Source organism: Brachyhypopomus gauderio, chromosome 6 (genome assembly GCF_052324685.1).
Source record: "Brachyhypopomus gauderio isolate BG-103 chromosome 6, BGAUD_0.2, whole genome shotgun sequence".
Taxonomy (NCBI): Eukaryota; Metazoa; Chordata; class Actinopteri; order Gymnotiformes; family Hypopomidae; genus Brachyhypopomus; species Brachyhypopomus gauderio.
The window spans coordinates 5,153,139-5,166,674 of NC_135216.1; the positions used below are offsets into that span (position 1 = coordinate 5,153,139).

General features: G+C 38.1%; 1 protein-coding gene across 1 annotated transcript; it reads left to right on the top strand.

The window, feature by feature from the left end:
- The first annotated feature begins 11,212 nt into the window (after positions 1–11,212).
- On the top strand, positions 11,213–12,166 carry LOC143516150 (olfactory receptor 6N2-like). Its single transcript, XM_077007739.1, has one exon. The coding sequence runs from the start codon at positions 11,213–11,215 to the stop codon at positions 12,164–12,166; it is 954 nt and encodes a 317-aa protein (XP_076863854.1).
- Positions 12,167–13,536: the final 1,370 nt, after the last annotated feature.

Consider the following 13,536-nt stretch of genomic DNA (forward strand, 5'->3'; position numbering starts at 1 on the left):
TCTGACACCTCCTGAATCCCTCTTCACTGTTTATGTGTTTTCCAAGATTAAGTGCTAATTCACAGATATCATTGTCATGATTCAACATAACAGAGAAGTCTGATCCCTTTTTGAAATGGCTTTGCAGTTTTCATTCTTGGATGAAAACTGATGTCCAGATGTATAAGCTTAACAAAGCTCTGTAGGTTTTCAAAGGGACTCCGATAAGGTGATCACATATTTGTCTCTTTGAAAAAGAGCTTTGTTAACCTGCACACTTGTACCCCTAGACATCAATTGTTTTCCAAGGATGAACTTTGAGTAGTAATTTCAATATCAATAAATTTTCTACCTGCAAATATTCAGAATCTAACCAAGTAAATAATGATTCAAAGACTTATCATTTATACCAAATCATGGTAAATATTTCAGCTCATAAGAACTATAATATTTGTAATGTTATTGGCACAAAATTAACAGCAGCTAACTTTGTATTTTGTCTGCAACTTTTTAACAGGCAGACTTCAGCTTTTCACTTCTGAGAGGCCAATGACCAGATCCTGCAGATTTCTTCTCTGCAACATACGGAGAATACAACCCTTTCTTTCACAGGAAGCTACCCAGGTGCTTGTACAGTCTCTCAGCATCTCAAAGCTGGACTACTGCAACTGCTTACTTATGAATCTTTCTCTATGGGTCATCAGACCTCTACAAACTGATCCAGAATGCAGCAGCATGACTGGTCTTCAATCTCCCCAAGTTCACATGTCACTCCAGTGCTGCATTCTCTTTACTGCCTTCCAGTAGCTGCATACATCAGATCTAAAACCTCGATGCTTGCTTGCAAAGCCAAAAATGGACCAACCCCTCCCTACATGATGGCCATGGTCAAAGCCCCATCCAAACCTTGAGTACTTTGAACCTCAAGTACGGCTTGGCTTAAAACGCCATGCTTAAAGTCTCACGGAAAACAAACTTCAAGACCTGTCCTGGCGCCGAGATAGTGGAATGAGCTTCCATTGGCTGTCCAGACTGCAGAGTCCTTAGCAGTCTTCAAATGACTGAAGACTCATCTGTAGAACAGACTAAATCTCTAGCACTTGTCATAGTTGTTTCCGTTGTATGATTATAGTACCTATGTGAGTTTGCATTTCTTGTAGGTATCCATTTTAATTTCTGTAGTTTAGCAATATTCAACCTATGTTTTTGTGTACTTCTAGGTATTTGCATTGATTTCTGTAGTTTAGTAGTATTCTGGTTCGAGGGTATCTTGAATTCTGACCTATCTATGTACTATTTAGAATTAATTCTGTGAACAGATGGCAAAGCACTTCGTAAGGCGCTCTGGATAAGAGCGTCTGCTAAATGCCCTACATATAAATGAGAAGTAGTGTATCTTTCATGTCACATCAGTGTTATGTGTTTGTAGTTGTGTTCAGGCTACTGATATTGGTGATAGAGAAAGACACTGAGTACAGTCCTGGGGATTTAAATTATTAAAAGTGATGATAGAGGACATTGAGGTGCTCAACATTGGTATAATATACTTTTTCATTTGTATAAAATAACTTTGCAGTTTGCATTCCACATTTGAGTTTGTCCTGGAAGTCACAATGAATATGGACAGGAAAAATCTGTAAAATTACGGTACTTCTCTGCAGAACTTTTTGTGCTGTCACTTTATTGAAAGTGCTTAATTGTACTAATTCAGGGAAAAGTTGTAAAATAAAGGTATTTCTCTGCAAAACTATTAGTGCTGTCACTTTATTGAAAGTGCTTAATTGTAATAATTCAGGGAAAAGTTGTAAAATAAAGGTATTTCTCTGCAAAACTTTTAGTACTGTCACTTTATTGAAAGTGCCTAATTGTAATAATTCAGGGAATATTTTTAAAATAACGATATTTCTCTGTAAAAATATAAGTGCTGTCACTTTATTAAAAGTGCTAAATCATAATAATCCAGGAAAAATCTGTAAAATAACAGTATTTCTCTGCAGAATGTTTAATGAATTTTTCTGTAAATTTATTGTTTTTCCACTTAATTTAAATCAGGGTTTTTTACATTAAAATTAAAGCTTTTGTTTGGCAGCCGCTGCTGCCAGTCGTTTACCGTTTTTTTACGATTTTTTTTTTACAGTGAAAGTCAGAGGATATTATATTAATTTAATTATGTCCCATGAGTAGTTGAACTGCAATATGTATGTTCTATGAAGGAGGCTGGGACAAAGTCTGTTACTGTCCCTCTCAGGATCCCATCACTGTCCTTTTATTTAAAGAGTGCCAGCTTTGTGCCACGTTTGTTCTTTATGAAGGATAGGTAGATAAAATAGACAAAAAATGTATTTCTGTAAAAATGATATTGAATGACACACATCGTTGACAATTGTTTGCACTTAATTATACACTACATCTCCAGAGTTATATACACATCTACTTGCCACATTTAAAGCAAAGTGTACAACTGATGAATGGACTTGAAAAGTAACTCATTTAATCCTTTAATTGTAGCCTATTTATGACAGTTCCAGTGGAACATTGATATATATATATTTTTTTAACTACATACGCATTAAGCCAGTCTGTGGCTCATGCTTTTTCCTGAACTATTGCACTAGTATCCATAAATGTCCTTATGGAAGCCACTAATACTAGGACTTAAATTTATGTTTCACACTAACTAAGAAAACACTAAACCTGTGACGGGGGTATAGAGGCGGCCGGAGGCACTGGTTGCATGTCAGGAGTTTTATTATCCATGACACAAATACAACTTAAATGTGCATGAAGAAACGCAAGGCAACAAAAACGTACAGCTCACAAAGAGCAAATGAACAAGCTTAGAGTAGCTCCTGCTCCTGGTGGAGCCGTGGGCGTGTGGGATTCCCAGGTCTTTCTCTGCCTGCCTCTGGGGGAATGTTGTCGCAGCTTTCTACCCTTGCTGGTAAGTACATTTCGTACATTTATCTATGTTGCACTTTTAGGTTGCACATAAACACACACTCACACACACATACATCACAGTCATTTGTGCTATATGTCTTGGGTACACTTTCTGCTCTTCTTTGCAGTGGTCACCTGCAGTGGATACCTGTCCTTCTGTATTTTCCCTTTTTATTTTCTCTCCCCCTCTTTTCTATATTCTATCTTCTTATGGTCCACCTAACCCCAATAATTGTTATCACTTTGCACTATATTATAAAAAAAAAGTCTTTTGACTGCTGAGGCGTGCTTTTAGTAGATGAAACCAACACGACACTAGTAGCAGGTGTTATGTTGCATATGACGCGGGAGCAGAGGTGGACACAAATGCAGAGTGGAGCGAACTTTATAAAAGACTTAGCAGTCAGTCTGAAACGTGGACAGTTTCACATTTCAAAATAGAGAACATCCAGACAGGGCGAGGACAGCTAGGCATGACAGAAATAGAGCTAAACAAGACGAACCAACATTTGTTAAGACAAAACAGAACTCACTATTTCATAAATACACATACACAGGCAAACAGGCCCATTGACAGTCTTGCTGGGGCCCGGGACAAGAAAGTTTCATTCATAATTGTAGGGTGAATGTTTTATTCAACAAGACCAAAAAAATAGGACATGACAAGGGAAACCATGTGCAACAACACACAACAATATACGTGCAAACAACCTAAATGCAATTAACAACAAATTAAAGGCACTAAAATGCCATGCGCCTAACTTCTTTAATGGCAAAGTTGTTAATGAGTTCACTGAAGTCTAGTCTTTGGGCTATCTCATGTTCAATTGAAAGCATGGCCAAACCATTCAGCCTGTCCTGAGACATTTTGGAGTGCAGGTAGTTTTATATTAGCTTCATATTGCTAAATGCACGCTCTCCTCAAGCTACAGTTACAGGTAAGCACAAAAAAATGCGTAGCAAAACAGTCTGGGCCGTTTCAGACAGTCAGGGATTATTTATGAGTGTCTTCACAACAAACTTATTCATCTTAAACTTTTACCGCGCTACAACATCAGCGCTTATTATTTACTTACCGTCATCTTTGGACACACTGTCAAGCCCTGCTGTCCCTTCATGCCCTCTGTTTAAAAATCTCTTCATGTGATCTCTTTCACCTCTGTAATCCTCATCCCTTTTTCCTTTCTTTTCTGCACTCCAGATTTCTATGGAGATGATTCCGTGCCTATTCGAAATGTAATCGCTACTAGGCAAAAATGGAAATGCAATCCACAAAATGCATTGCTTTTCCATACAAACATGCAGAAAACGTGCCACAATGAAATGCAAAAGCACTATTACATTACGTTTCAATGCACTTTCTTGTGTATTGTTTTTCAATAAAGAGATAATTACCATTCAAAACCAAAACGCTGAATTTGTGCCAGAATTGAATATAATACAGCTCGAAATGTAATCACGGCACCGAGGTATTGCTTTTCACCGTACGGTATTTCTGACATAAATGTCTCCTTTAAATGTAATGATCACGAGATTGATTTAAACACTGATGTGATGAAAACATGCCACAATGAAAAGTAAAAGCTCCAGTGTGTGTGGATTTGTATTTAAAGAAACGCTGAATTCGTGCCAGAAGCCACCTTGAAATGCAATCGACTGAACGTCATTGTATTCCATTGTGTCTCTGCGAAGCTGTGTTCATGCCAGAATGAAATCTAATCACTGTCCAATAGGAACGCTCGCCTGAATTTGGGGCGGGGCTTAGACTCCAGTCAGAAGCAATCGCTCGTAGTTGGACTTGAAAGCAGCAGAAATGTCTTCACAACAGAATAAAAGAGGAAATAAACAGTCTAATTGGACAAATTGAGGCTGGTGCAGTTACAGACGACTACGTGCTTAACTTAATTAAGCTGAAGGTGCTGGACAATATTGAAAATGGACCATGAAAGTGTCGTACATGTGCTTGAATTCCACCTTGTAAAGGTGGATGAACCCTACAAACAGAGCTGAAGAGCGGACCGTCACCTCGACCCGCCACAGCAGAGCCCCCGCGATTGCTACCCGTATTTTCCAGATTATAAACCGCTACTTATTCCCTCACACTTTGAACCATGCGACTTATAATGAGATGTGGCTTTTCTGCAGATGTTTCTTCACCCGTCAGGGGTGGAACAGAAAGTTAATCAGGTGGTAGGACAAAGTTGTAAATCAAAGAAGAAAGTGCTCATTTTTATTTAACCCTCCTATTATGTGCATCCTTGTCAAACAGCCGTACTGTTTAGGGTCACTTTAACCCTGGTGCATGTTTAATTGTTCAAAAGATGTCTGAAACCAAAAAAATCCTAACAAACAGTGTGAATATTTAATTACTAACTACATTACTAATTATTCTATCAATATTTAGTGCAATGGTGTTCCTTACTTGGAACAGGTAATGGTTCAATTAGGATCGTTTTTCATAAAAATGTGAAAATTTCCATGTTCAAACTATGATACCAAACACACACAACACTCTCATACACTTATACACACACACTCACACACATACACACACAAAAACACACATACACACAAACACACACACACACACACACACAAACACACATACACACAAACACACTCATACACACAGACACACACACACACACATACACATACACACAAACACACACACACTCTCATACACACACACATACACACACACACACACACATATACATACACACACAAACACACACAAACACACACTCTCATACACACACACACACACACTCAAACACACACTCAAACACACACACACACACACTCAAACACATACACACAAACACACACACACAAACACACATACACACAAACACACAAACACTCTCATATACACATACACACACACACACACACATACACATACATACACACACACACAAACACATACACAAACACACACTGTCACGGTTATACCATGTCCTTCATTGATTGATCAGTTTGCATTCCTTTCCATGTTTTCTGTGTCTCTTTGTTTTGTTTTATGTTTAATTCTACGCCCTGTTCTGCCCTTTGGTTGTAATTGATTTCACCTGTGTCTTGTTTCAATTTCTTTGGTATGTATTTAAACGCAGTCTTTCATTCAGTAGTTGTGGGTTATTCTTGTTGCGTCCTTATGTGCTAGTTTCTTAGGTTATTGCGTTAGAGGTTTGATCATTAGAAGTTTCTGTGTGTTTGTAACTTCCTGGTAAAACCGTAATCCTGCTCCGTGGTATGTCTGATGCAAGTAGCGAGTTGTCTTCTGATATAATTGTGAACGTCTTGTCTGGTTTATGTGAGTTGAGTATTTTATGTATTAGGTTCAGCGATTGATGGTGTGTATGATAACTTCCTGGTAAAACCGTAATCCTGCTCCGTGGTATGTCTGATGCAAGTAGCGAGTTGTCTCCTGATATAGTTGTGAACGTCTTGTCTGGTTTATGTGATTTGAGTATTTTATGTATGTGTTCAGTGATTGATGGTGTGTATGATCGTTGACGTTTCTTAGTTTTGTTTCATCGTGTCGTACGTCTGGATGTTTGATAGGATCATGTATTGATAACGTGCTTGTTTGTTTGTCTGTCGAGTAGTGATGTGTTGAAGTAAGAGTTCATATTATGTACGTCTTGTGTTCTACATGGTGATAGATTCTTCTTACCTAAAATGTTTATCTGGATTAGTTGTTCAAGTCATTGTCGTGATGTAAAGTTTTGTCCATGTATATTCGTTGTTTTCGTTTCAGTGGTCTAGTTTTGTTAATCTTGTTTCTTGTTTTGTGGCGTGAGCATCAGTAGATTATTCTTGAGTCTTGTGTCCTGTTAATGTCTGAATAAAGGAGGTTTTGATCAGCATGCCTCGTCGTTCTCGTAAACGAGTCTCGAGTCTGTGTTTAGGCACAATGTCTTTATCTCCTCTCTCTGAGGTCCCTGAGCGTTCTCCGGTCTCATCTTCCTCGCAGTCGTGTCTTTTTCCTGATCCCTCAGATGTTGGATCGATACACACACACACTCAAACACACACACAATTGTACACACACACAATTGTACACACACACAATTGTACACACACACAATTGTACACACACACACACACACATACACACACACATACACACACACACACACACATACACACACACAAATAAAAAAAATTAAAATAAAATTTTTTTAAAAAGGGTCAAAAATTTAAAAAAGGGTCAAATTGACCCAAACAGTATCTATGTGATATAAACATGCAGGGGGTGGTTGTAAATAACTGACATGAATTATTTTCATATAATATGTTGATTACACTAATTACCCCAAGCAGAAGAAGTTTCATACTGAAAAAAATATTTTAAATAGTTTTCCTACATCTTCAAACTTTGAAAACGGTCAAATTGACCCACAACAGCAGCAGGCACGACGGATAATTTTTTTCAAACGAACTTGTGCCGAATTCCGACACCCCTAGTTAAAAACGGGAAGTTCCCCATTACCTGTGAAAAATGCCCATCTGCATTCGTGTAATGAAAACACTCAGTAGCCTATAACTCCTTCTCGTACTTTTTGGTCTTTTTACTGTCTTAATTGTAGGCCTATAATATAGATTTACTAATTGCAAAATATATGCAACAAGGCCTGCAGACAGTGGAGGGTAAACAGAAGTTAACTGAAGGACTTAAAAATGACACTATATATTGGATATGGATTTTATCAGTTGGTGGTGTGACTTTTTTTCCATTTAAAACTCACGGTTAGAGAATGTTACAAATAAAAGTCAAATTTCATTCAACATGTGCTTGTAATGTTTTAAATAATGAAGTGTTCCACGTGCGCTAAAAATTGCACGTGGAAATGGTTCAGAGGGGCAAGTTGAGTTTTGAGGTTTGCCTGGCCCAGGACCTTACAGGCATACAACAGGCCTCTGAGCTTGCACCTCTGAACCATTTCACCTGTGCGCTTTACTCAGTATGCCATGTTTCCTGTTAGATTTGAGGCATAAAATGATGTCGGGCCAGGCCAAAATTAGGTTTTTCTTACAGATAGTAACCGTTTACGTATGATGCATGTGTTGCTTGTCTGGCCCGACGCATTATAGGCATACAGCAGGCCTCTGAACTTGCCCCTCTGAATCATTTCAGTACGCTTTCTGTGCGCTTACCTACTCAATATGCTGTGTTTCCAGATATATTTGAGGTATAAAATGATGTTGGATCAGGCTAAAATCAGGTTCCTCTCTTAAGGAGTGACCTGTTCTTCATGATGCATTTGTTATTTCTCTGGTCCACCATCAATAAGGCCTTCAATAAGCTTCTGAACCTGCCCATTTAAATCCGTTCATTTATCTGCCCACTGCTCAATATGCCATGGTGTGTGCTGGTATTTCTTCTTCCAATTAATTTGTGTTCTAGATTAGCATTTCTGTGTTTTTAATTTTCAAATCTAAGAATATGTTTCCTTACGTTAGAAATGCTGACGAATTCAATCATCATGTACAAATCGCATACAATTGGAACGACTTGAAATAGAAACCATTTTAAATAAGGAATGCTTTCATTATATTTTTATTTTTTTCTACATTCACAAAATTAGTATTTTGAAACAATAACCTCTTAAATGTATGCTCCTATGCTCGTTTGTTTAATCTATCTCTTTTAAACAAAGTGCGCAGCAAACACGCATTGTGAACACCTTTTTTAATAAGGAACCAACTTCAGCCGCCGAATAAGGAGCTGCGAATAAGTAACCAAACGAATCTCAAACTGCGAAGATTGTGGAGTGTAGTGGAGTGTTGTGTACGATAAGCTCATCTCGGCAACGTGATCGCTCTTTCTCACGCTGTACGCACGAGAACATTGTTCGGTTTTTTATACTGTATTTATGCGTAAAAATTTAAGCGTATCTAAATCTAGGTTCGCTTAAAAACGAAAGCTGCTTTACGACGGACATTTCAGTCTCTAAACCCATCCCAGCAAACATGCGACGTCAGAAAGACGTTAAAATCATGTCTGTATCACGTCGGTCAGTCCAGACCCACTTTTGCATGTCTGGTGGACGTTCAAAACTGGTTCAAAATCTGACAGTCCGACTAGGACCTCAGCTAGACGTCTATGGACGTGCATGACGAGTTTTCTATCTGAACGTCTGATTAGGACCTTTATTGGATGTCAGTGGACGTGCAAAAGGGGTTCACTATTCACACATCTGACTAGGGTCTCTATTGAACATCAGTGGACGTGCAAAACGGGTTCACTATTCACACGTCTGACTAGGGTCTCTATTGAACGTCAGTGGACATGCAAAATGGGTTCACTATTCACACGTCTGACTAGGGTCTCTATTGAACGTCAGTGGACATGCAAAACGGGTTCACTATTCACACGTCTGACTAGGGTCTCTATTGAATGTCAGTGGACGTGCAAAACGGGTTCACTATTCACACGTCTGACTAGGGTCTCTATTGAACGTCAGTGGACATGCAAACGGGTTCATTATTCACACGTCTGACTAGGGTCTCTATTGAATGTCAGTGGACGTGCGAAATGGGTTCACTATCCACATTAATATTTTCACATCATATTTAGCTATTTGTTATACTAACTACTGCATATTTAATGTTCAATCATTTACGATTCTATGCCCCCCCTACACACACACCTTTTTTTTATTCTCATACTGGCCAGTTTCAGCTCTCCCCACTGAGCAAAGACACGTCCAAAAGACGTCAATTAAACGTCTTCGTCAGACGTTTAAAAGACGTCCACTGAAAAGCCAGAATGAAAGTTTTTGCAACGTCTTTTGAACATCCATTATTAACGTCAACTGTCAGTAATAGACGTTCAGAAGACGTTTAAAAAAAGACGTCGCAAAAACTTTCATTCTGGCTTTTCAGTGGACGTCTTTTAAACGTCTGACGAAGACGTTTAATTGACGTCTTTTGGACGTGTCTTTGCTCAGTGGGATCGTTATGCGGGGACTCCTTGTACATTTAACTGAACTGATCAGTTTCTGAACGGTGCCTGTCAGTTCAGAGTTCATGCCTGTAAGGTCTTTCGGCCGGTGTTGTGTTGAATTCGTTTATCCGCGCATAAAGATGCTACAGATTGCGATTTATGTTTCTATGCATAAATAAGAGCTAGACTTTAATTATCCATCACAGCAAACGGCACGAAATTATCTATGTCCAAAGCCACACTGGATCAAGGGTGTTAATTATTTTAAATAAAATACACACTGGCTATACGAAGTTCACCTCTGACCACGACTTTGCAGTATTACAGCAGTATTATGTCTAAATATCTAGTTAGGACAATATACACTGTGCGATCTTTGGCCCATTTTCAGCCGATGTTTCACTCGTGCGACTATTTTTGCGATCGGGCCGAGTTTCGGCTCAATCGCGTGTCGTGCATCGTATAGTACAGTGGGAGGTGGGGGTGCATGCACTTAATGGAAAATATACAGATACTGTACAGATCTGTACAGATATACTGAGCTTATTTTGAGTACAGAATTTTATATTAATGAAAGATTTCAAGATTATATTTAAAATTATAGATTTTAAATAAAAAATAAATTGTTGGGCTCTTTGTGATGGGCCCCCCCAGACCCGGTTGTCCCCCCCTGTCGACGGGGCTGCAGGCAAAGAGCATAAGATTATACTAAACAAACGGAATGTACATAAATTACAGACAAACTAACCTAATACAAGAATTGAGAAGGATGACAGGACTAACCGAACAGGACAGAACACCTAGAACATATCGGACGACAAAACAACATAATGAACCACAGACAGGCAGCAAACAAAGGACATAAATACCATTACTAATGAAGACTTAACAAGATACAGCTGACAAGAATGACAAGGGGTATTAACAAAAAAACCACAACAAACTAATTAAACGTAACCATGATTGAAACGGAAGGCGAAGCCAACCGTGACAGCAGGTAGTAAAAGTGGTCAACTGACTGAATCTCAGGCCTTCTGAGATCCGAGTAGGTATGTTAATGAGGTGAGGTGGCCAAGTTGGATTCCTGGGGGAGCTGATCCACTGTCTGTTGAAATGGACTGGGAGTATGCACACAGTTGAATCTGCTGCACACTGTCTGTAATTCACAGAGGAATACCACCACCAGTTAAGAATGTATAAATGTCCACTGTTTATCACCATAGCATATCTGTTTGCATACAGTCATCTCATCATCATCTTGTTGTCTGACTGCCATGACTGACCATTAACAGCACAACTACTCTGTTTTAACAGATTAATGGATTCCTGCTGAAACACATGGATTATTATAACAATTTTACATTATTAACTCTGGAGGGATATGTGGAGTTACAGAAATATAGATATTTGTATTTTATACTTGCTTTTCTTGCCTACATATTAATTGTTTGCTTTAATGTCGTTGTCATTTCTATCATATTCACAAACAAACAACTCCATGAGCCTATGTACATATTCATTGCTGCCTTGCTTGGAAATGCTCTCTTTGGAGCAACTGCCTTTTATCCAAGACTAATGAATGATTTATTGTCTGAAAGACAAATTGTTTCTTATCCAGCATGTATGTTTCAAGCCTTTTGTATTTACACATATGGTGCTTCAGAATTCACACTATTATCAGCTATGGCCTATGACAGATATGTGTCCATATGTAAACCTTTACAATATGGTACTCTTGTAAAAATACACACTGTAAAAAAGCTTTTATTTTTCTCATGGTTCTTACCTTGCTGTCAAAACAGTGTAGCTATGTTACTAACATCCCAACTTCAGCTGTGTAAATTCATATTGAACAGAATATACTGTGATAATTATTCAATTGTTAAATTAAGCTGTGGAGACACACATGTGAACTACATATATGGACTGTGTGGTTTAGTTATTACTGTACTTCCACCAGTGACCTTCATAGTCTACTCATATATTAGAATACTTAGTGTGTGCTTACAGAATTCAAAGGACTTTAGAAGAAAAGCGTTACATACTTGCATACCGCATATTTTCATTTTCATCAATTTTTCAGTCAACTCATGTTTTGAAATTATAAATAACAGACTACAGGGAAACATACCCCATATTATATGCATGATAATGTCAGCTGAATATTTATTTATCCCTCCACTGTTCAATCCCATTATATATGGATTAAAACTACAAGAGATTTTAAAAAGAATCAAAAGATTGTTTTTTGTAAAAAGAAAGCACAAATTTATTTTTAGTGTGAGAGTCTGATAATATATGGAAAGCTGATTAGCCAAATTAATTTGTCAGCCTGATAATTGGATTGTTTTACAACATTTTTAGATGTGCATTTGTGCATTTATGTTCTGATGTTTGTGCATGTTTTGTGTAATTTAAAAGACTATTTTATACTACTGTTTTAGTAACAAAATGCTTTTAAAGATAAAATCTATTCATTCTAGCTATGACATATTATCTTGTACTTAAGGCCAATTCCAGTAACTCAGGTGAGGAATTAAATTCATCATGTTTGCAATGTCATCTTCAAAGTCACTGCTACTTTCAAACAGGGGTTTTTTATATTGTGTTGTCTAAAGCTGGGCATACACTGTGCGATTTTTGGCCCATTTTCAGCCGATTTTTCACTCGTGCGACTATTTTTGCGATCGGGCCGAGTTTTGGCTCAATCGCGTGTCATGCATCGTATAGTTTACACAGGTAAACAAGGAGCGATTCACACCTCACGACCAACTCCCGATCAGAAATCGCAGCGTCGCAAGAATATCAAACATGTTTGAAATTCAAATCGCTCCTCGTGAGAGTATCGCACTGTTGAAGCAGCTCCACGAGCCGACTCTCCCTGCGATTTAGTCGTACAGTTTGAGCTGGAGCTGAGTACACGATTTAAAATATCCTACAGTGTACGCCCAGCTTAATCTAGCAAAATTTCAAAGATGTGAAACATTATATTATGGGAGACGTATTATATTATTATGGGAGAAGTAATATTAGTGTTATATCGGAAGAAACTATTAGCTACATCAGATTATTCTAATTTAGCATTGTTGCAAACACTTACACAGACTTGAGTGTGTGTGTGTGTACTTCACTATATATATAAACCACCATCTTTTAATAAATGTTAGCTTTTAACTGTTAACTTAATTTCATTTTTTGGATTGCTTTCACTTTGTTGGTTACTTTAAAACATTGTTCAGATGAAGTAATGGATAAGTATCCAATTTTTATTAACAGGAGGCAGCACAAGAAATGTTGTCAAATTCAGAGACAAGTAAGCAATTAAGGTGTGAAATATACATTAACAACTGTCAACATTGCAATACTAAATGCACAATAATTTTGTCAGAAAATCTATTTTATATCAAAATCTCTTTTATATCAAGCTCCAAGTTACAGCATTGCTCCTTCATTTAATTCAAAGGTGCCCAACCAGTCGATCGCAATCTACCAGTCGATCGCGATCTACCAGTCGATAGCGGGCGGAGTTTCAGTCGATCGCGAGAAGTGTTAAGCCTGGTTTTTACTTTCGCGAGTGACCGTAGCGCGTGACTCCGCCCACCTCGCCCAACCCTTCGTGAACGGTGTAGGCGTTTATACTTTCCGCGTGCAGTGTTCTCCGA